The sequence below is a fragment of the Polistes dominula genome, unplaced genomic scaffold (assembly GCF_049000335.1).
Source record: "Polistes dominula isolate Pdom_NZ unplaced genomic scaffold, Pdom_raw_medaka contig_16, whole genome shotgun sequence".
Classification (NCBI taxonomy): Eukaryota; Metazoa; Arthropoda; class Insecta; order Hymenoptera; family Vespidae; genus Polistes; species Polistes dominula.
In genome coordinates this window covers 5,918,164-5,939,522 of record NW_028301040.1, presented here as the reverse complement: position 1 = coordinate 5,939,522, position 21,359 = coordinate 5,918,164, and the positions used below count along the sequence as shown (strand labels likewise).

Here is a 21,359-nt window from a genome sequence, read left to right as displayed (position 1 = left end):
TCTTTTCGTAGATTTTTCCATGCACCGATATAAATTCGTATTATCTGGTTTGTTTTCGTGTTCTTTCTTTTTTTTTCCTTTTTTTATTTTGTTTTGTCACGCACGGAATTAAAGTTCGAATAAATTTGATGATGGGGTAAGGTAAAAGAAAGAGAAAAGAAATACAAAAATTATTATCCATGTTCCTCGTAAATCTCATTTGTCGTAATACCTTTATTATATATCCATATTTATATCCAACGATTTCTTCTTCTTAATTCTCGTTACGTTGAATTTCGTTACTCTACTCGGTAATAGCAGTTATTATTATTATTATTATTATTATTATTATTATTATTATTATTATTATTATTATTATTATTATTATTATTATTATTATTATTATTATTATTATTATTATTATTCGTTGCTCGTTTAAATCGAAATAAAGAAAAGAAAAAAAAAACAAAGAAGAATGGTATAAAAAGGAACTTAGCAAGCCTAGCAAGCACCAATTTCGATCTACTAGACGATCTATCTCGATTTAATGGGAAGTCAGGGGTAGGAGGGATGGGGTAAATTAGAAAAGAAGGATTCTTAGCATGAAGAAACACGCGAACGGATCTTTATCCTTGTCGTCTAGGTGCACGCTAGTAGTGTCTTCTTTGCTGGACGTCAAAAAGTATAACAATTCCGACAAGGACAAAGTCACCATTGGGGTAAGATAGGTGTAATAGTAGTGGTGGTGGTAAATTTCACGGTGTGTGGGTGGATATATACCGAACTTTGCCGAAGGAACGGACCGAATATCGATCTCGGAATTCTTCTTATCGTTAGACTATGACTGGATTGTGTATGTGTCTCTATATGTGTATAGGTGTGTATGGGGGTGGTTCTCTTTCTCTTCTTCTTCTTCTTCTTCTTTCTTGGATGCTTCGCTCGTCGTTATTCGTAATTCAGGCTGTTGCCGTTCCTTCCTCCGTCGAATATCAAACGACCTGGATAACTTGCTCGCCGTAGGCGTCGTTGCGTTGGGAACGTTAAATCTTTCTATAACATAGATTGGAGAAATTTAGGTACGCTATGTTGTTATGGAATTTATGAGAGACAGTGTCTAACACCAAAAGATCGAATATCTATCCTTTGACACAACCGGCTTTATTATAATTATTTTTTTTTTTTTTTTTAACAAATTTATCGTAAAAGATTTTTTTCATTCTTTCTTTGAAATTTTGTTGAAAATTTGATTTTGTTATTTGTCAAAATTATATTTAATATCGAGGGTTTTTTAATTCATTTATTTATATTTTGTTGAAAATTTGATTTTGTTATTTATCAGAATTATATTTAAATGAATTTCAATGTCGATGATTTTCATTTAATTTTTTTTTCTTGATTAAAATTATGATTAAATAAATTCTCCAATGAAAGATTTTAATTCAAAAGAATTCATTATTCTGAATTAATATTATGGTTTAAACAATATTTAATATTCTCTCATACCGTAGGATTTTCATCTATTTTTTAGCTTTGTATTTTTTTTTTTTTTTAAACATATGATATTTCATTTCACATATTAGAAGAAAAATTCGAAATGTATTATAGGGCTTATCACTTGCAGCTAGTTGTAACAGGAAGATTGAAAATCCTTTTGTGCGTGGGATGAGTTATTGGAAAAATGAAAGCCCCCTTTTTTCGTTTGGATATCATTGTTTTTACTTCAAATTTTTCCGTATCTTGTCATGCAATTTTTCATATCTATATAATAGTGAGAAATTTTGTTATAATTGAACATTACACAATTTAATTAAAAAACAAAGATAATACTTTATTTTTGTTGGATATAATGTTAAGGTACTATGTATCGTCAAAAATTAGTATAAATTTTAATTATATAATATAATATATTTTTTAAATATACTACAGTTATCTCTCTATAATTATAACTAATAATGTAATATAATAATTTTTTTGGTGTTACGAATAAAAATTTTGGATGTTGGTTTCATTGTACCAAAGAAGAAATTCAAATTGTATTGTCATATTCTGAAGTACGAAATCTGTCTATGGAATTAACGAGTAGTAGTAGTAGTAGTAGTAGTAGTTTTAACACAAAAATCGAGAATCCTTTGAGGATAGAAAAGTTATGATGGTTAGAAATAAAAAAGAAAAGAAAATTGTTCATCAACAAATATTGTTATTTTACTTTGAACGATCGTGCCATGTAATAAAATTTTTTTATTTTTCATTTCCTATACACAACGTGGAGGAAAAGAAAAAGAAAAAGAAAAAAAATGTTCAAATTTTACCATCTCATATTGTAAAGTACGAGTATATGCAACAAAACCTATTCCGTGCATAGAAAAGAAGAAGAACATGATGAATAACGTCGTCTGGTATTGTATAAGATAAAATAAAAAAAATGAAAAAAAAAAAAAAAAGATCGGTGGTTTATGTTACAAAGAATATTTATTCGTTCGTTTTCTTCTCTATTTTTTTTTTTCTTTCTTTCCTTTTTTTCGTCATTTTTTCCTTTATCGTGGGAAACGATGCGTTACGTGCGAGTGTGCAAGGGAACATAGAAAGTGCATGCAACTGAGAGCTTTATTGTGGGAGAGAGTGAGAGAGATTATCGATCGTTTTTACGTCATGCAAGTTTCATTTCACAGATAGATTAGTCGACGTAATCGCATCAGTTTTCCTAGTATACGTTTACTAAGATTAACGCATAAATATGGGTTAATTCTCACGTAAAGGTCGAGCATGAATGCGAAAGTGGATTTTTACTTTAAAAACGTTTCATCGATATTTATGTCACTCTTGCGCGACACGTAAACACATACTTAAACGATTATTGCTTTTTTTTATTTGTTATCTTTATAATTATTAATATTTTTATATTATTCATTTTTCTTAAGTTCACGTAAAGTTAAATATGTATTTTAATTGTTCAGAAAAAAACCAAAATTCTCTTTCAATATTTCTACAATCATAATTACTTGTATTATTTTATTATAGCTCGTAGTTCATACTAAGCTATAATATTTCATCATTAATTTAAAGCAATAATAGGAATCTAAATAATATATATATACCTTTGGAAGATACAAGAAGGAATCGTTGAGTTATAGTATGAGAAATTTCCGAAACGTTATATCATTTCGAGGAACGTAACGACTCTTGCAAATTTTCAAGGTTCCTGTTCAGAGTTTTAACGACACCCCCTCGTTTCTCACCCTCTTACCTTACCTTACCTTTTCACCACCCTCTTCACAACTCTGTCCGTTGGGACCGAGTGAAAAATATACGCATACACATACACATCTATATCTATATCTATATCTATATATCTCGAGAGTCATGCATTTATCAAGGGCCCTGCAGGAAAGAAGAGGGTGAAAGGAAATAGGATGGGGGTAAGAAGGAAGGAGGGAAAATTATGCGAGCTTACACGATACGTCCACCATCAGATTCATCCGTCGACACACACATACGCGGAAATGCATATACACACACTAGTATATTGGGCAGCACGCGAATTGTGAACCTCGTCAAAAACTCAGACTTCAGTTCAGATTTACATATATATATATATGTATTACAAGACTTGATTTTAAGTATTTGATATTAAATTTACGAACATTTTATGTAGAATTATTTATATCATAAGTGGACACGAGATAAATGGTCTTGTAAATTATTTATATGCATATATATATATATTTTATTTTTTTATTATTATTAAATGCAGCTAAAATAATTTATAATACCAGATGATAAAGATAAAACGATATGCTTTTCTTTTTATTTTTTTTTTAGTGTAAAACTATAAAATTGTTAAAAAAAAAGATTGAACCAATTAAAATTTTATTTGACACGTCAAATAATTAAATTAGTGTTAACGATCAGACCTTGGAAATACGTCATTTAATATTGTTCAAGTAATTTACTTTGTCCGTGAGCCAAAAACAACGAAAAATTCGTTCGTATTGGTGATTTACATCGAAATTAAAATACTCGGATAATTCCTATGCAGATTATTAGAATTCTTGAAAGAAGAACCTTCATCTCCTTCTCCCCACTCTCCCTCATTTCTCTCGAAAAAGGTTTCATATTTTTCTTAGCATGAAAACTTTTAACTTGCCTTCCTCGTTTGCTCCATTTCAGTTTTTAATAGTCGGCCGTTTTCTTCCGGCAAAGTCACATTATAACCGATGATTTACGATGAAATGAGCGTGGTCTCTTTATCTTTCTCTCTCTCTCTCTCTCTCTCTCTCTCTCTATCTTACTCACACTTTAACTAAATTTATAGACGTCTAGGTTGTTTCTCTAGTATGGAATGGGATTAATTGTGCCGTTACATTAATCATATTTCATCAAGCTCTTGTGATCTATTGCTCTCTTGCACAACAAACGCAGCTTTCCTGAACGCATTAAGCAACCGAACTAATCGATATTCACGTTAAAAGAGAAATAGAGAGAGAGAGAGAGAAAGAAAGGGAGAGAGAGATGAAATGGATGCTTTTGCGGTAAAACGCCTAAGTATATTTCCTCATATATCCATTTTTCGATATGATCCTTTATGGAGAGAAAGTATACATTTTTCTATGAATATACCTTTGATGCTGATCCTCAGATTAAAATTCGGTCTACCGTAAGCTTCCTTTTATATTTTTTTATTTTTTTGGTCGATGTTACATTTGCAAATGAGAATAAGTATTATAGTAAACTCTTTTTTGTAATTACATATTATTTATATTTATTATTATTTGTAATTATTATAATTAATAATAATGTATATTTATTATTTGTAATTATATATTAATTATATATAATTTATATATATTTTTCTATGATAATAATAATAATAATAATAATAATAATAATAATAATAATAATAATAATAATAATAAAACCATCATAATATACTCTTATCACGTATTATTCGTTATAATCTACCACGTAAATAAATTATAAATCATTTCGTTTAAATGCCATTCATTTATTTTTGATCAATGATGATTTTATTTCTCTCTTTTATTTTTATTTTTTATTTTTTCATGAAATTTAAATAAATCGAGATATCTAATCTTTAAAAGTAGGAAACGAGATGATATTTTTGCACGGGCATGAGGATTTTCTTGTCTGCCGAAAAAGGTTTAAACCGTTGGCAATGTTTTACGTTCTGCTTTTCCAGCTGCATGCTCGACTGCAGTACAAGTTTGGACAGCTTCCAGAGTTTCGCGTCTGATTCCGTTCCGTTTCGTTCCGTTTCGGCGCGAATTTCAACGCGAGCTTTAGTTTCGTCCTTTGGAGGAGTTAAAGTCCTAGTATTACCTTTACACTCTTGGAAACAACGAGCACGTCCATTGCTTTTTTTTATTTCTTTCTTTTCTCTTCCACTTGATAGCGTAAAAAACGATTAAAACACAAGTTTTTCTTTTGATTTTTTTTTTTTTTTCAAAATAAGAACTTATCTTTAAGCCCTTCTGAAATTAGTTCTTTTCTTTTGTTTAATTTTTTTTTTATCTACGAACTTTTTTCCGATTAATTTGGCTAAGAATTGAAGGATTTTTTTTTCGTTCTGTTTTATCTTTTTCTGGTTTATTTATTTTCGTGTTTTATTATTGTAACGAAAACTGTAAATTCGTAGAATCATTCATGAATGGGATTTGAAACGTCGTGTTTGAAACTGTCGGGAAAAAAATATTCGATTAGTTCTTTGAATTTTAATGTTGAAAAAATATGTGGAAAATAAAAAAAGAAGAAAAAAAAACCTTTAGTCGTTCACCAATATTTTTTACACACACACACCCAACAAGATATTTCTTTTTTATTTTTATCGTAACAGTAAACTAATATTTTACAAACGTGAACTACCTTTTTTTTTGTTTGCATTTTATCTTGAAAATTTTAAAAGCGAAACAGAATCGTCAATTCGATCCTTTCGAGTTAATTTAATTTCTACAATTATTGATGTAATAATCGTAATTTCTTGCAACATTATTATAAAAAAAATTTGAAGGTGTAAGTAACTAAAAAAAATAAAAAAAGGATTTTGAGAGAGAAAGGTGCTGTTATAGTAGAAGAAGGTGGTTGAAGTTGAAGGAAAAGAAGAAGAAGAAGAAAAGAATCTTTTTCAGTGGAATAAGACTTTCTTTTGCTTTTGGTTTTAGTTACGAAGCTGCGTGAGCACTGGGACGAAACGAATTCGAAGGTGATGCAAAGGAAGTCGCAGTTGGATGCAATGCTCGGTGATAGTCAACGATACGAGGCTAAGAGAAACGAGGTGGAGGTCTGGCTGGCGCGAATGGAAACTCGACTGGAAAGAATGCGGGCCGTCGGCCATACGGCCGACGTTCTCGAGGCTCAACTTAGAGAACAAAAGGTATGTGTATGTGTGTGTATGTGTGTATCGCGAAACCTTCGTCTTGTTCTTCTTCTTCTTTCTCTTTAATTTCTTCTCTTCTCGGTTATTCCCCTTCCTTCTTTCTACACTACTTTTACTTCTTCATTTTATTTTTCTCGCACTCGCAGTTGTTTGGAAAAAAGATGATGGGTCTAACGGTAAAAAGGGTTAACGTAGTTTGTTTTAATTTTTTTTAATTTTTTGGATATTGATGGTGAACGTAATCAACAAAAATTTTAACAATGTTGGTATAAATAAATTTAATGATTCTAATAATAGTAAATAATTATTAATTTATATATCATTAATACATAATAAACAATAAAACATTATATATCAATAATAAATTTATTGATTCTTTTGTTTTTTATCAACACCGGTCTTCCACCCTCTCCTGTGTTATGTACTGTTTAAACGTTGATATCTTCTACTTGTCATTGTTTTTTTTTCTACATTTGTCTTCTTCCAATTATTATTTGGGATCCTTATTTTTCTTATATCCCATATAACTCTACCCTTTTTTACGTCAACTCACGAATAGGATCGTTATTCATTTTTAAATTTATTTTTACGTATCTCAATATTTAAGATATATATTTGAATAAATAAGCATTTTATCATATAGATATATACATGTTTTATCTGTTTTCGTTTCCTTCGTTTCGTTCGTTCCTATTTATTTTCTAATATAAGTTTTTCATAATTTATACGTCTCTTTTTATAATAATAGTGATCGATAAAAATCTCGATCCATGTGGAAAAAATTCATAGTAAGTACTTACAGGCTGCACTCGTTCGATAGCAAATGGCATGCATCCAAATCGATATGATGCCAGTCGATCGAGCGAATCGAACGAAAAAGATGAAACTTTGGTTGAAGGGTTTTCAGGAGGTAGTAGAGTTGGAGGGGCTGGAGAAGGTGGAATTTGGGAAGGGAAGGGAATGGAAGGGAAAGGGTAAGGTAGGGTAGGGTAGGGTAGGGTAGGGTAGGGTAGGGGGAGTTGAGATACGCTTATAAAACTTGCCTTCTACCCTGGTGCAGATTTAACTTCCCTCTTAAGTTATCGGTGCTCTCGAGTAGCAAAGGACTTTCGTCTAACTCGATATCTCCGCAGCTTGAATTAGATAGAAGAAGTTTCTCATTTCTTCGTGAAATAGAAAAGACTAGTGGTAGTAGTAGTAGTGTTAGGTAGATGACAAGTACGGAAGGGATTGACTAGATGGATGGAAGGTGAGGGTGACGAGAGAGATAGAGAGAGAGAAGAAGAAGAAGACATCAACCTTTTACATTTCTACATAAATCTTCGTACCTTTTATTTCAGACCTTCCACGCGGAATTGCATCAGTACAAACATCAGATCGAGCTTTTCAATCAACTTACACAAAAGTTGATAGCAGTTTATCAACAGGACGATACTACTCGCGTTAAGAAGATGACGGAAACTATTAATCAACGATATAACAATTTAAATACCAGGTAAGAGGAAAATCATATAATATTATTAGTTTGTAATAATATTTTTTTCATTTTATATATTAGTTTAAAGGGTGATTTGTAAATAGGTGCACGTAATATAACACAATAAGTTTTAAAATATAAATGTAATATTATAATATTATAATTTAAGTGTTTCAAGTTTTTAGAATTATCACCCTGTATAATATCGTCATTAAAAATGTTGCAAAGTCAATCGTTGAATGATCAAATTAGCTAATTAATTGGTTCAATATTTATAAGATAAATCATATTGATAAAAAATGATAATAATACGAAATTCGCGATATAATATGTGCCCATAATTTTGAAATTAATCTAAAGTCAAAATTAAACAATAAAAAATGAGTTCATTAGTTAATCCAAACCACATTATTTGAAATGCAATTAATTCAATGTAATTGTCAAAATTAAACTATTAGGTAATGTTTGTTATTTCAATATTACATAGAATTGAATTAATATTGAAATGTAATCCTTTTAAATATCACGCGCGCGCGAAACAATAGATATATTATTATTATATAATTGTGGGCACGGTATAATAATACATCCGTACTTGGACCCATATCAGAATCCATATTTGGTTCGAAATCAGGTTGGTAAAGGTTCAACGACAATCTGCTTGTTTTTTTCTTCGTTCTCGCTTAGCATCATCAATCGAGGAAAACTACTGCATTCAGCGATGAACTCACTCCACAACTTCGACCGGTCTTTAGACAAGTTCTTGGCTTGGTTGAGCGAAGCCGAGTCTTCGATGGAAGGATTGGAAGCGGAAGCTGATCGGCTTGGTGGACGACGGGATCAGGGTGCTCTCAGAAGACCTCAACATCAACTCAAGGTAAGTACAATTTGTTTTGTTTTTTTTATTACAGACGAAATATACATTGTTTAGCAAAAGTTACTTTTACTTATCTCTGACGAAATCATGGAAAATAAATTTATTAAACGTGAATAGTAATATTAGTGAGTCTTTTAGGACAACACAGTTACTCGTATACGAATTGAGAGTTATCGTGGTTTCACCAGGGTTCGTAATATTACAATTAAATGCAAGAAGGAAACAAACATGAGAAATGGAAAGAGGGAGGGTGGAAGAGAATAGTAAATTGATTGAAGCGTACCGTTGACTAGACAGGAATGGTCAATAGAAGATAGCATATTAAATCAGTTCAGATCGTGTCTTGCTTGGATATGGTGTTCACCCCTATAGAAACACTGTTTACGAAACCCCCATTTCCCCGAATCGTTTCTACTACGCTTGATCAACTTCATTTTCCAATTCGTAACGTTCAGGGTGTGTGTGTGTGTGTGTGTGTGTGTGTGTGTGTGTGTGTGTGTGTGTGTGTGTGGAATGCTTTCGAATAACGAATAACCGCATCAATGATACGTTTTCGCGCGTATCGTGGCTCTATTAGATTATAATACCATGTTTACCATGTTATATTAGCATAATCGAGGGAATAAATTTGTATCAATTTTCCATCATCACACGTACGCTCTCTCTTTATTTCGTAATTAAAAATTTAACATTGAATTCTCCCTTTTTTCTTTTTTTGCTTTTACCAGCTCGAAGTGTCGTCGTTGATTATCGCGCGTATCAATCGAAATAATTATCGTAATTAATAATAATTAACGATAATAATCGTGTTTGTTTTTTTTATTTTTTTATTTTTTCCTTCTTTTTATATAATCATCATTTTGAATTTTATATCAATTTTACGTTCCCATAGAATGTTTTGAATTGAACAAGCATCACAAATAAAAATATTCAATGTATTTTCGTTTAAATACGATATTTAATTTTACAGATGTAAAGGGGGTAGTTGTAGTTGTAGTTTGTTATTTTCTGGAATAGGAAATGAGGGGTTTTTTCAGGATTGAGTCAGGGTTTTTTCTCGTGCTGCGTCGGAGTTATCTTTTATCAGGATTTTGTCAGAATGAAAGGAATATTCAGTTGTCAACAACCTCTCCACGAATGTATTATATAAAAATACTTTTTTTTTTTTATTACTTTCAAACGTTCTTTAATTAACGATCCAAATTTCCATATAAATTTTTTGGTTTTAAAAAATAAAATACGTTGAAATGTAAGAATTATTCAATATTGACAATCAACGTCAATGGCAAATTATCGTAAAAAAAAAAAAATTACATTTTTATGAAAGCAACCAACGACAATGACAACGACGACGAATAACGATTCAAATAAAATTTGACGAATAATAAACGACATCGGTAAACGAGAAAGATTAATAATTATCTTTTTTTTTCTTTTTAAATTTAAAATCAATGATGGTGATAAAAAAAAGGAACAATATTTCATTGGCAAATGAAAATGTAATTATTGGACGGAATACGTTGGAATAAAATACGTAGGTAAAAGTAAAATAGAAAGACGTGAATAGTGATTTGAATGCTAGGTGTGTACGATATAACGATCGGATGACCAATTGAAATCAATCGTACAGATAAATCATGTACGTCGGGAACATTACGTACGTCGCATCGAGCTCACCGTAATCCGGTTCTCTCTTTGGTCGATGTTTGAATCACGTGTACTTCCTACAAAATTATAGATCACGATCGTACACACACATACATACACACACACATATACTCATTTAATCTAACACGTCTTTCAAAGAAACGATGAGTTAACTATTACTATTTTTCTCTTTTTTTTTCTTTATGCACTCACTGTGTGTGTGTGTGTTTGTTTGCCGAACTCATTGGAACGTATTTTTTTGACTTTGAAGGAAAATGAGATTTCTAGAAGTAGAAAAGATATTAAAGTCCAGGAAAATAATGGAAGAACTGTAGAACAATCTCTTATTTATTATTATTTCTTTTTTTGCTTTTTGCTCTCTTCCTTTTTTTCATTATTTTTTTTCTTCTTTTTTTTTTTTTTTAATCTATTTCATTCTCTTTCTCTGTTCCGTTCATTGCGGCAGAACTTTTATTTATGCGCTTATTTACATGCGACAATAGAAATGGAAATGGGGCAAACGTTAAGGGGAGGCACGAAGATTACCTTTTTCCACCTTCTTTACCACCCCCCCCTCCCAACCTACCCCATCCCTTCTCTTTCTTGTCTTCTTTTCTTCTTTCTCTTTTTCCTCGAAGCTTTTTTTTCTTTTGTTACCCTCGTAAAAAAATTTTCTTCATTTGCTTTTCATCGTTTCGTTTCAACTGGCGTTGAACGTCAAACGTCATTCTTAAGTTGTATCGAGTGATCCTTGAAAAAACGTTCGGAGAGATCGAATAAAGCGTTCTCAATGCTTTGTGAGAGAGAGAAAGAGAATGATTGTGAATATAATACTTAGAGGTATGGAAAGCCCTGAATAAAAAATTAACGAAAGCAATTTCCGTATAATAATAAAGTTTTAACGATGCGCGCCAGTCTTGGATTTCTTTTAGAAAAAAAAAAATCCTTTTCTATCGGCCTTTTTTTTGTTTTTGTTTTGTTTTTCTATTCTATGACCTATTTTTTTTCAACGCTTAAACACCGAACGGATATTGAACTCCCGGCTCTATTTGGTCAGTGGTTGCCACTATTCTTTTTTCCTGTATTTTTTTTTTTTTTATTAATCAAACATATTACCACGAATCAATTTTAATTTTAACGATTGATTGGTTAAACTTCGTGATTTTAAAATTTATTTCGGAATATTTTTTTTTTTCGATCTAAACAATATCTGGAAAATTAAATATAGTTAAATTTATTTATTAATTATTTAATTATATAACCGATTTTTTTCTATAATTTATAAATTCTATTTAATTATATAATCGATATTATAATTAATATAAATATATACATATAATTATTATATTTATATTTATTTTTGTATTTATATTTATATTTTATATGTTTATTTCTTTTATTATATTATTTATTATATATTATTATATGTTATTTAGTATATTTTATATATATTATACTATAATATATATTATAAATGTAATAATTATATAAAAAATAAATTATATAATTTTATTATTTAATTATATAATAGATTTTTTTTTCTATAATTTACAAATATTTTTTTATTCATAAGAAGAAACAGTCTTGAGTAAAGTAATCGATAAGATTGTTTTAATTGTTGATTATTTTATTGTAATTTGTTATTTTAAATATATTAAAAATGCGTATTAATTTTGATTCGTTTTAGTCGTGTTAGGTAAAAGTAGAGGTTGGTGGGTTCGTGGTGAAGAGTTTCTAAGAAGACGAGTGTAAAGAAGGCGCGAATACGATCGAAAAAGGGAGGGTGGTCTTCCACGACGAGCTCGAATTACCCTCGAAGGGGTTAAGTACGCGGAACGTGTCGAACAGAGTTCGCTCCGACACTTGGTACAAAGTACCTAGTCATTCTCCCTACGGGTGCACATATTATACATATACATATATCATTTTTTTTCTCTTTTTCTTTTTCTTTTACTTTACTCAATGGACGAATACATTAAGGGCTAACAATAAAAAGAATAAAGTAAAGTAAAGTAAAGTAAAGAAAAGAAAACGTTTTAAATGGTTAGGCAAAATCTGTACTCATAAATTTTCTGTTCCCTTTATTTTCTTTTTCTAATGGATGTACTAAACAATAGAAAGGGTGAAGGTGGGTTAGATGAAAAAATATTTGTTTCATATTGTTATAAAGTTTGCTCTGTATTTTTGTTCATTTTTAATTAATTATTTTTTGAATTTTAATATTTAATCATATTTTTATATTTATTTATACGATTTAATTATTTCATTGATATGCATGACACGAATATTTATATTTGGAATATTAACAACGATTATTATGATTATTAATTAGAAAATAGATAGGGTGTTAGTATGTACGTGACACGCAAAGTGCTACTTCATAGATAGCCTCGAGATAAATGATTAAGTATCGAGAAGATATAAGTTCCTCGAGAGTAAGTAAGGTAAGGGTTAGAAGTATGAAGGAAAGTAGATAGAGATAGAAATTAGGTCAGTCAAAGGTTGTGGTGGTGGTGGTAAAATATCCATACCAACGACGTTCGGTGGTCGTTTAGTTGTGAAGGAAAATCCAGCGTTTATTTAGGCTTATTCTTGTCCGTAAGGTATCGGTAGGTTGTTGATGATGCCCTTTAGAAATCATTTAAACGGAAAGTGGTCTTTCATCGAGCGTTGGCGCGAATAAGCGCTTGCTCCTCGGGGTTAGGGTTGTACTTAGCGTGACCTGAACTTTCGTTTCGTCCACTATGCATGCTATGTATATATATATGGTGGTTAGTCCAAGTGAGATAGGGTGGGTTAAAAGAGGGATAAAGGGAGGAGGGTAAAATAACCGGATGGTATGGGATGGGAAATGTGAGGGTGATGGTATGGTGATGGTGAGGAGGAGGGGCCCAGCGAAAAGGGACGACAACGAGCAGCCCTTTTCTCATATTCATGGTAAACGTAGCAGAGCACGCCCGGTTCGGTTCGGTTCGTTAAATAAATCTTGTCGTGGGTAATTCGTTTTAACGCAATTTCACATTTTCTTCTTTCTTTCTTTTTGTTCTTCTTTTTTCTTTTCTTTTCTTTTCTTTTTGTTTTTTTTTTCTCTTTATTCTCATATATCGAATCACAGGGGTAGTTTAAACCCCCATTTCTGTTTCTCTCTCTTTAGAGTTCAAACACATCGTACACCCTTCCGCATTGTTTCCGATCACGATTGAAGAACAACGTGCAAACGTTAAAGTGTATTATATGTTGGCATTATTACTACTACTACTACTACTACTATTACTACTATTACTATTACGAGAAAGATCGAGCAACCACGACGTTTGCTGTTCTACCTTTTTTTTCTTTTCTTTTTATTTCTTTCTTTCGTTCATGCTTCATTTAAGAATCGAAGACGTTTATCTCATTAAAGTTTTCTTTTTCTTTTACTTCTAATTCTTTTCTTCTTTTTATCATTAAACTAGAAAGTTAAACAATCCTAATTATGATGGTACACGTTCTATTTTTTTGTTACTTGAAAAGGGGTTGATACAAGGTATTACAAATATTCATTTATTTATCAATATTTTTTTGTGACAAACGGAATAACGATATTATTTTTAATTTCCAAACAAATCAATCATTTTAAATTTGTTTCCTTTTTGTTTATCCTATACGTATTATTTTTTTTTTTATTACCATCAATATATATATATATATATATATATATATATATATATATATATACATATTGCTTTGAATATTCAACGTGAATACGAAACCGCGTTTTATTTTAGTCGCAGTAAATTGAAACCGCGTGTAGAAAAAAGAGTATTGAAAACAAAAGACAAATAAATAAAATACAATATATACAAACATATATATATCAAAATACATTGATAATCAAATTCTCATGTTCATCGTTAAAATATTGCGATGAAAATCTTGAACGAATGAAATTTCTCATCTAACATAACCGTCAGTTAAATGGGAGAGTTGGGGTGAAGGGAGGTGGTTGATACCTTGATAAAACGTTAACACCTCGCGAAAGGGGGAGGGTAGAGGGTGGCTTTAGTCGAAGGTCAAGGAGACGCGGAAGAATGGGCAAACGCAGTCGACCACTTTCCCTTTCCGGTCTCATCGCGGTTAACACAGCCGAACGATCAATAGCCAGCCCACCGGTTTCTACACCCTTCACCCTCCGTTACACCCCTCACGTGGAGGGAATCAACTCCGATAATATTCCATTCTATATCTCATTCTCTCACTCACTCTCTCATTCTTCTTATATTTGTCACTTTCTGTCTTTCTTTCTCTTTCTTTCATCACAATAATTTTTTTTTATTTCTTTCTTTTTATTTGTCAACAATTTTGGTCTACTTCTATCATTTTAAATATTTATTTTATTTTTTTAATCTATAGAGATATATTTATTTTATTTTTTTAATCTATAGAGATATATTTATTATTGTTATACGTGTATATATATATAGTAATTAATCTTTTTTAATAATTTATATTTTAATATATTATATAATATATAAAAATTATATAAATATATAAAATTATATAATATTTGGCGTTTGCTCTATATAATAATATTATAATAAAATATAATATTATAATTTAATATATTATATATATATATATTATATATAATATAAAACATATAAAAATATATATTTATATTTCCATCTGTAAATGAACAAATGGTTGTTTTCTTACTTCCAATTTATAAAATACATTTTTGTTTGTTTCACCATTTGTCTTTTCTCTCTGTATAGATATTTTCTGTTATTTTTTTACATATAGTATATCATTCAAGATTTGCTCTCTCTTTCTCTCTCTCTCTCTCTTACTCTTTTGGTTGAACAAGCTATTGTTCATACCATCAGAAAGTGCTTTTCGAGATATCCCATGGAGGACCGCCACAATCCATGAATTTTAACGAATCGAACGAGATGCGTCATGAATTATGCGACATGAATTTTAACCTATGGGAAATCGAAAGATGCCGGATGGACCAACTACATAGAGAAAGAGAGAGAAAGAGAGAGAATACACCCCCCTCCATTGCTTAATCGATCGTTCGGACAAACGCTCATCCGATCATATCCCTCGATTTAACGTTTCTCCCTTTTCCATCTATGATGTACCAGTTGAAATTCCGATCCACCCAACCCTTTTAAAAACCTCCCACGATCATTCTCCATACATTGTTTCCCATATAAAGTTTTCCATGTGTATCTCGTAATTACATTTCTCAATCATGTAGTAGTAATAGTTGTAGTTGTAGTAGTAGTAGTAGCAGGTGTTTCTTGTTTTAAAGACACAAGGAAATTAATATTTTAAGAGTTGATAAATTGGTGGAAACAATTAAACACGATTTAATCGTATAATTGGTGTAACGAATAACAAATATTTAGTATCAACCCTTTATTTTTATTTTTTACAATTGAATGCATTACCTAACTCTCGTTATCACTGTTGAGATTTGTTTTTTATGTATTTTTTTCTTTTATCTATGTCTGTCTTCTTCGTTAATTCGTAAATTCATTCTATTCGTGCAACTATCCAAAATCGTTTGATGTAGTTTTGTTCTTCTTTAAGCCAACTAAAGCATGAATTTTTTTGAATAGACTATACTTATATATATATGTATTTACTTTTTTCTAAATGTTTCTTGTTATCCTCATTAAAGACAAACAACGAAACTTTATTTTAGCAATGAAACTCTATCATAAAACTTTATTTTGTTTAGTTTAATTTAGTTTGTAAGTGTATATACATATATATATATATATATATATATATATATATATATATATATATATATATATTGAAGTATTAAAATTGAAGTTTCCAGGTAATTTTCTTTTCTTTTTTTCTTTCTTTCTTTCTTTCTTCGTTTCTCTATTGTTTATTGTTCGTATAAATAAGCTACCCTCTAATCCATGCCAGCTATTCGTGTTCGGTCAGCCACCCCTGATGTGGTGGGTTCAGGTGGTAGCTACGATTCGATAAAAGGTGGGATGTACTCGATCGAAACGGTACGCGCATGCGCTCTAAGTTCGTTCAGGTGGCACCAGCGTGCTGAACAATATTTTCCAACCCTTAGGTTGTGTCGGTATTGCAGAGGGGATGATTTCACAATATTATTCCTATCCTAAGGATTCCTTGCTTATCGACGAATAGTATTCGATATTTGCAATTTTCCTTTTCTTTGCAGTTTCCTTCAAGGCGACAAATTTTATCTTTAGGGTGGATAGGGGTAAATTTTGTGATTCCTATCTTATCATATGTCGTTTATTTATATTCCTTTCGATAACAAACGAAATGTGCAATTCTTATCTTATATTGATAGTTTTGTTTATTAACATTTAAATATTATTAAATATTATTTTATAAAATTTAAGGATTTAAACACGTTTCATAACAATGTCAAATATAATTGGTATTTCTTTTTTTTTTTTTTGTAATTGTATTAAATGAATCAAAATGAGATGAGATTTGCAACATTATCGATGGATAATAAAAAAGAACATTCTCTGAACAAAAATCAATGGGGTTAAATATTTTGAATAACTCGATAATACCATCGAATATTTAAACAAGGAAATATATAAACGCGGATCGTACGAGATTTATTAAATTATTTGATTTTACTACATCTTCCATACCATAATTTCGGATTTAAGCAACTTAGTATTAATCGTAGGTTGTAAATTGCTTTGGAAAATCAATTATCGAAGTATCTCCTTTGAAAGTATTTGAACGATCGAAGGGATGGGTGAGAGGGTGTGGGTGAGAGAGAGGTTTGGCCAATGGTAGAGAGAGGACCGTAGTTTCCAATGAAAAAATACTTAAAATCGTTCGCATTCTTGCCAGCTATTAATTTTCTCTTGGTCGTGGATTTTTTTATTACGTTACCTTTATCGAACGATGGATTCTCGTTAACAATAGCATATCCCATCGACAATCGTAAATAACGACTACCCAATTTAACGTTAGCTGCGATTTCTCTTTACCTATTTCTTCTTTCTTTCTCTCTCTCTCTCTCTCTCTCTTTCTCTTTTACGCACTTTAAACTCTATGGGTACGATGGTTAATAGTCCTGTATGCCATTGTTCAAACTAAAAAGAGATTCTTAATGGTATAGCGTTAACTATTATTATTCATCTGTTATGTTTCCCTCTATTCTTTCTTTCTTTGTTGTTTTTTCTCTCCCTTTTTTTCTCTCTTTTTTTTTTTTTTTTTTTTAATAAAAAAATGCAGCAGAATAGCGAAGAATGATGAACGTTGACCGAACGATATTCGATAAAATCCTCCCCATAGTAATATATAACCGACAAAATTCCATTATAATTAAATTTCGTCGAATTTTTGATTCGGTTCTCTGCACACGTCGTAGTACATAACGATTAACGTCTGTCTGTCCATCTATCTGTCTATCTGTCCGTCTGTTCGCTTGTTCTCGATTAGGTGATTAAATAAAACGACTGACGAGAGTCAGCAGACGAACTGAACGGGAATTTCAATTGGGTAACCTTTGCTGCTGTTCTCTTCTTACGTTACAATTTTTATTTTATTGTTTTTTTTTTGATCCCACGAAGTAAAGGATAAAAAATGGCAAAATTTTCTCGGAAGTCTCGTCCATTCGTCACCTTACCCTTTACTCCATCGATGGTCCCTTTTTCCCCCTTACAATCTTTCATTTCTCTTTTACTCTTTGCATCTTCGTTATAGCCGACGGTGTGAGGATAGGTTGAGGGGGTTGGTTGGATGATAAGGGGAGGCTTAACAAATCCGATAGTTTGTAGTTTCAAATCAAACCTCGACAAAAGAAGGGGGTGAGGAAGGGAAGGTGGTTGGTGATAGCTTCGAAAAGCTATCCGAAGAGGAGGGGATATGAAACGAAGTTTTCAGGGTTGGCTGAGGGGTGAGTTTTGAGCACGGAAGGGTGGAGTTGTGTCGAGATAACGTTCCGAGCAGATGTCGCCGCCTGGTGGTTTCTAACTGTAACTTTTTTTTTCTTCTTTTTTTTACAATACTATCAAACATTTTGATATGATTATATTATATCGTACAAACATACACAAACATTTCTGTATCATTGTCATCGTGATTTTTCTTTTTGTGTTGTGGGTGCAGGTGAATGTATGCGAACGCGCTGAACTAGAAGAAGAGTTAAAGGTTTTGGGTTAGGCTACTACTTGTATATGTGTGTGTGTGTGTGTGTGTGCTGTTGTTGTATTTCTAACGATATCAGGCCATATGTCCGTGACAGAAGAAACTCTCTTTGTACCGCGTAACATTCGGAAAATGGGGACGCGAATCTCGAACTAACTCGACGGATAAACAGTTTTAGTATTTCGCCTGTTTGAGACTGAGCCTAGGAGATTCTCTTACCGAGAAAACGGATTAATTTTGTACTCGTGAAGACTAGAAGATGTCCGGTACTCGTTGCCAACCCCTATTTTTTCTCTTTCTTTCTCTATGTATTTTTTTTTCTGTTCGTGAGTGAGTATGTTGTTTTTTTTTTAAATAGACAAAAAAAATCACGGTACATAAGTTTCCGACCCATTTACCGTAACTCGTTATATTTTATTCTCTTTCTATTGAAAAATCGATTTTAGAGAAGGGGCAAGGGGTGTTAGATTTACGATTAATTTTTTTTTTTGGAATATACATGTTTGAGTTAATAGATGATGTGATAGTTGTATTAATGATTAGTATTTTTATAAGATTATGTGTTGTAACTTTTTAATTTAATACCGTTTTTTCATAAATTTTTAAATAGATTATATATATATATATAATATTATATTTTTTAATATTATATAATTAATTATAATATATAATAACATTATAATAATATGTAATTATAATATAATATTATAATATATATTATTATAATATTATTATATATATATTATATATAGAGAGAGAAATAAAAAAAATGTTTCCATTAGTTCTATACGTGAAAAACAATAATACTTTTTTTTCCTTTCTTTTATTTTGTTTTTTAATTTTTTTTTTTTTTTTTTTGGAAAAGCTCTCTAAAGGTATTCAAACTTTACGGGCATACATATTCTGACAAATATGAGAGAAAAAGATAGATGCATAGTAGAGTATACTCGTTGGGAGCAGCTTAGTTAGTAACGGATTAGTTTCTTTTATTTCTATATGTACTCGGTGAGAAATTTCGGTACGAAAGGTAAAAGAAATAGACGACGATGGATGGTTAACATTATTTAAAAAAAATATATATATATGTATATGTATTCTCAAAAATGTGTGCTAGTAATAGTATAAACGAGAGCTTATCATTTTGTTTTTTATTTAAAATTTCTTCTTTTTTATGTTTCATCGTGCTCGTTTAAATATTTTATATAAAGTAGGTAGGTTGAGGAATGATAAAGAATAAAAAAAAACGAAAAAAAAGAATAAGCGAATAAAAAAAAGAATCAATTTTTTTGGGGGGGACCGAAACAACGCCGAAGGCGTTCGAACAATTTCAATATTCGTTTATGAACGAGAAAGGAAAAAATAAAAATAATCGTAGAGAGAGACAGAGAGAGAGAGAGAGAGAGAGAGAGAGAGAGAGAGAGAGAGAGAGATAGAAAGAGGGAATCTGTTTTTTTCGTATAGGAAAAAAAAAAACGTAAAGCAAACTATCAGCTTTACGAATTGTGCACGCGACCACCCCTTCCCTTCTTCCCCCGGTGTTGTTGAGTACACAGAGAACGAACATTCGAATGAGATTGTTCTTGGATTTTTTCCTGAAATAGAAACTTTTTCAAGTTATTAAATAAAATTGAAATTTGCAAATAAAAACAAAGCGCGAATTTCGATCAGTTGGGATGAGAAAGATAGAAAGATATATAGAGAACTCGTCTGCTATCTTTTCTTGATTTTATTTTTTTTTATTTTTATTTTTTTTTTCTATTTGTAAGGAAAATAGTTGAAGCAACCTACGACCCACACGGACGTCTCCGTTTCTTGAAAAGTCGATGTTCCGAGTCCCATGACGATTTTCTTTCTTTTTCTCTCTCTCTCTCGGTCTCTTTCGCATTTCAATCGTACTAGATAAGAATTTCTTTTTAAAGAAAAATCAGAGGGTAAGAGAGAGAAGGATTCGTAAAAGAACTAGGCGAGATATATGAATAACAATTTTTATTTTTTTACCTCAATCTGTTCGTATTATTTTCTAACAATACGAATATCAATATCTAATATAATATTTAAACACGTATCTCATATTTGCATTTTAATAATTTTAAATACGGCTGATCTTATAAATTAAATATATAGTAGTAAATTGACCGACAATTTTTATTTCTAATTATAATTCGATGTTTGTTCATTTTTATTATTTTAATAGTGTTTTATATTTCTGATTAGATTAATAAAATATTTAAACACGTATCTCATATTTGCATTGTAATAATTTTAAATACGATTAAACTTATATAAATTAAAGATACTAAGTTGACTTACAATTTTACAATTTTTACAAATAATAATTTGATGTTTGTTCATTTTTATGATTTAGATTTAAATTAGAAAAAATATCGTTACTAGAGTCAAACAAAATTAAAAATTTTATATTATTATTAATAAGAGAAAATATTTATTATATTATTTTATTTATAATAAAGGTAAAAAGTAGTATATTATTTATTTTACGTAGGATTGACAATGTTTTTTATATTTATGTTTAGAAAAATTGTATCGCGTGTTTGTATTCGTTTTATAAAATTTTTAGAGTTTAAAAATATGTCAAATTAAAAAACTAGGACAAATCTGAAAATCGTTGAACACACACACACACATATATATATTGAAATTTGATCGTGCGTCAATGAACAAATTGAAATACACGTGCAATAGTTCATTGAATTTTAAAAGCGAGAGATTTCTAAATCAACGTGTATATATATTTGTTGGTAGTATCGAATAGTGAAACAATGGGGAGATGGTTGTGTCAGGGTTGCGGATGTTTGGGACGACGGTCG

At 30.6% G+C, this 21,359-nt stretch overlaps 1 protein-coding gene across 1 annotated transcript in view; it reads left to right on the top strand.

The window, feature by feature from the left end:
- LOC107066180 (dystrophin, isoforms A/C/F/G/H) overlaps nt 1-21,359 on the top strand; it is a 334,345-nt gene that overhangs the window by 115,538 nt on the left and 197,448 nt on the right. The window contains exons 35-37 of the mRNA XM_015320544.2: nt 6,156-6,367; nt 7,711-7,865; nt 8,535-8,724. Of these exons, the coding sequence (XP_015176030.1) occupies nt 6,156-6,367; nt 7,711-7,865; nt 8,535-8,724 (557 nt within the window). The remainder of the gene's footprint in view (nt 1-6,155; nt 6,368-7,710; nt 7,866-8,534; nt 8,725-21,359) is intronic.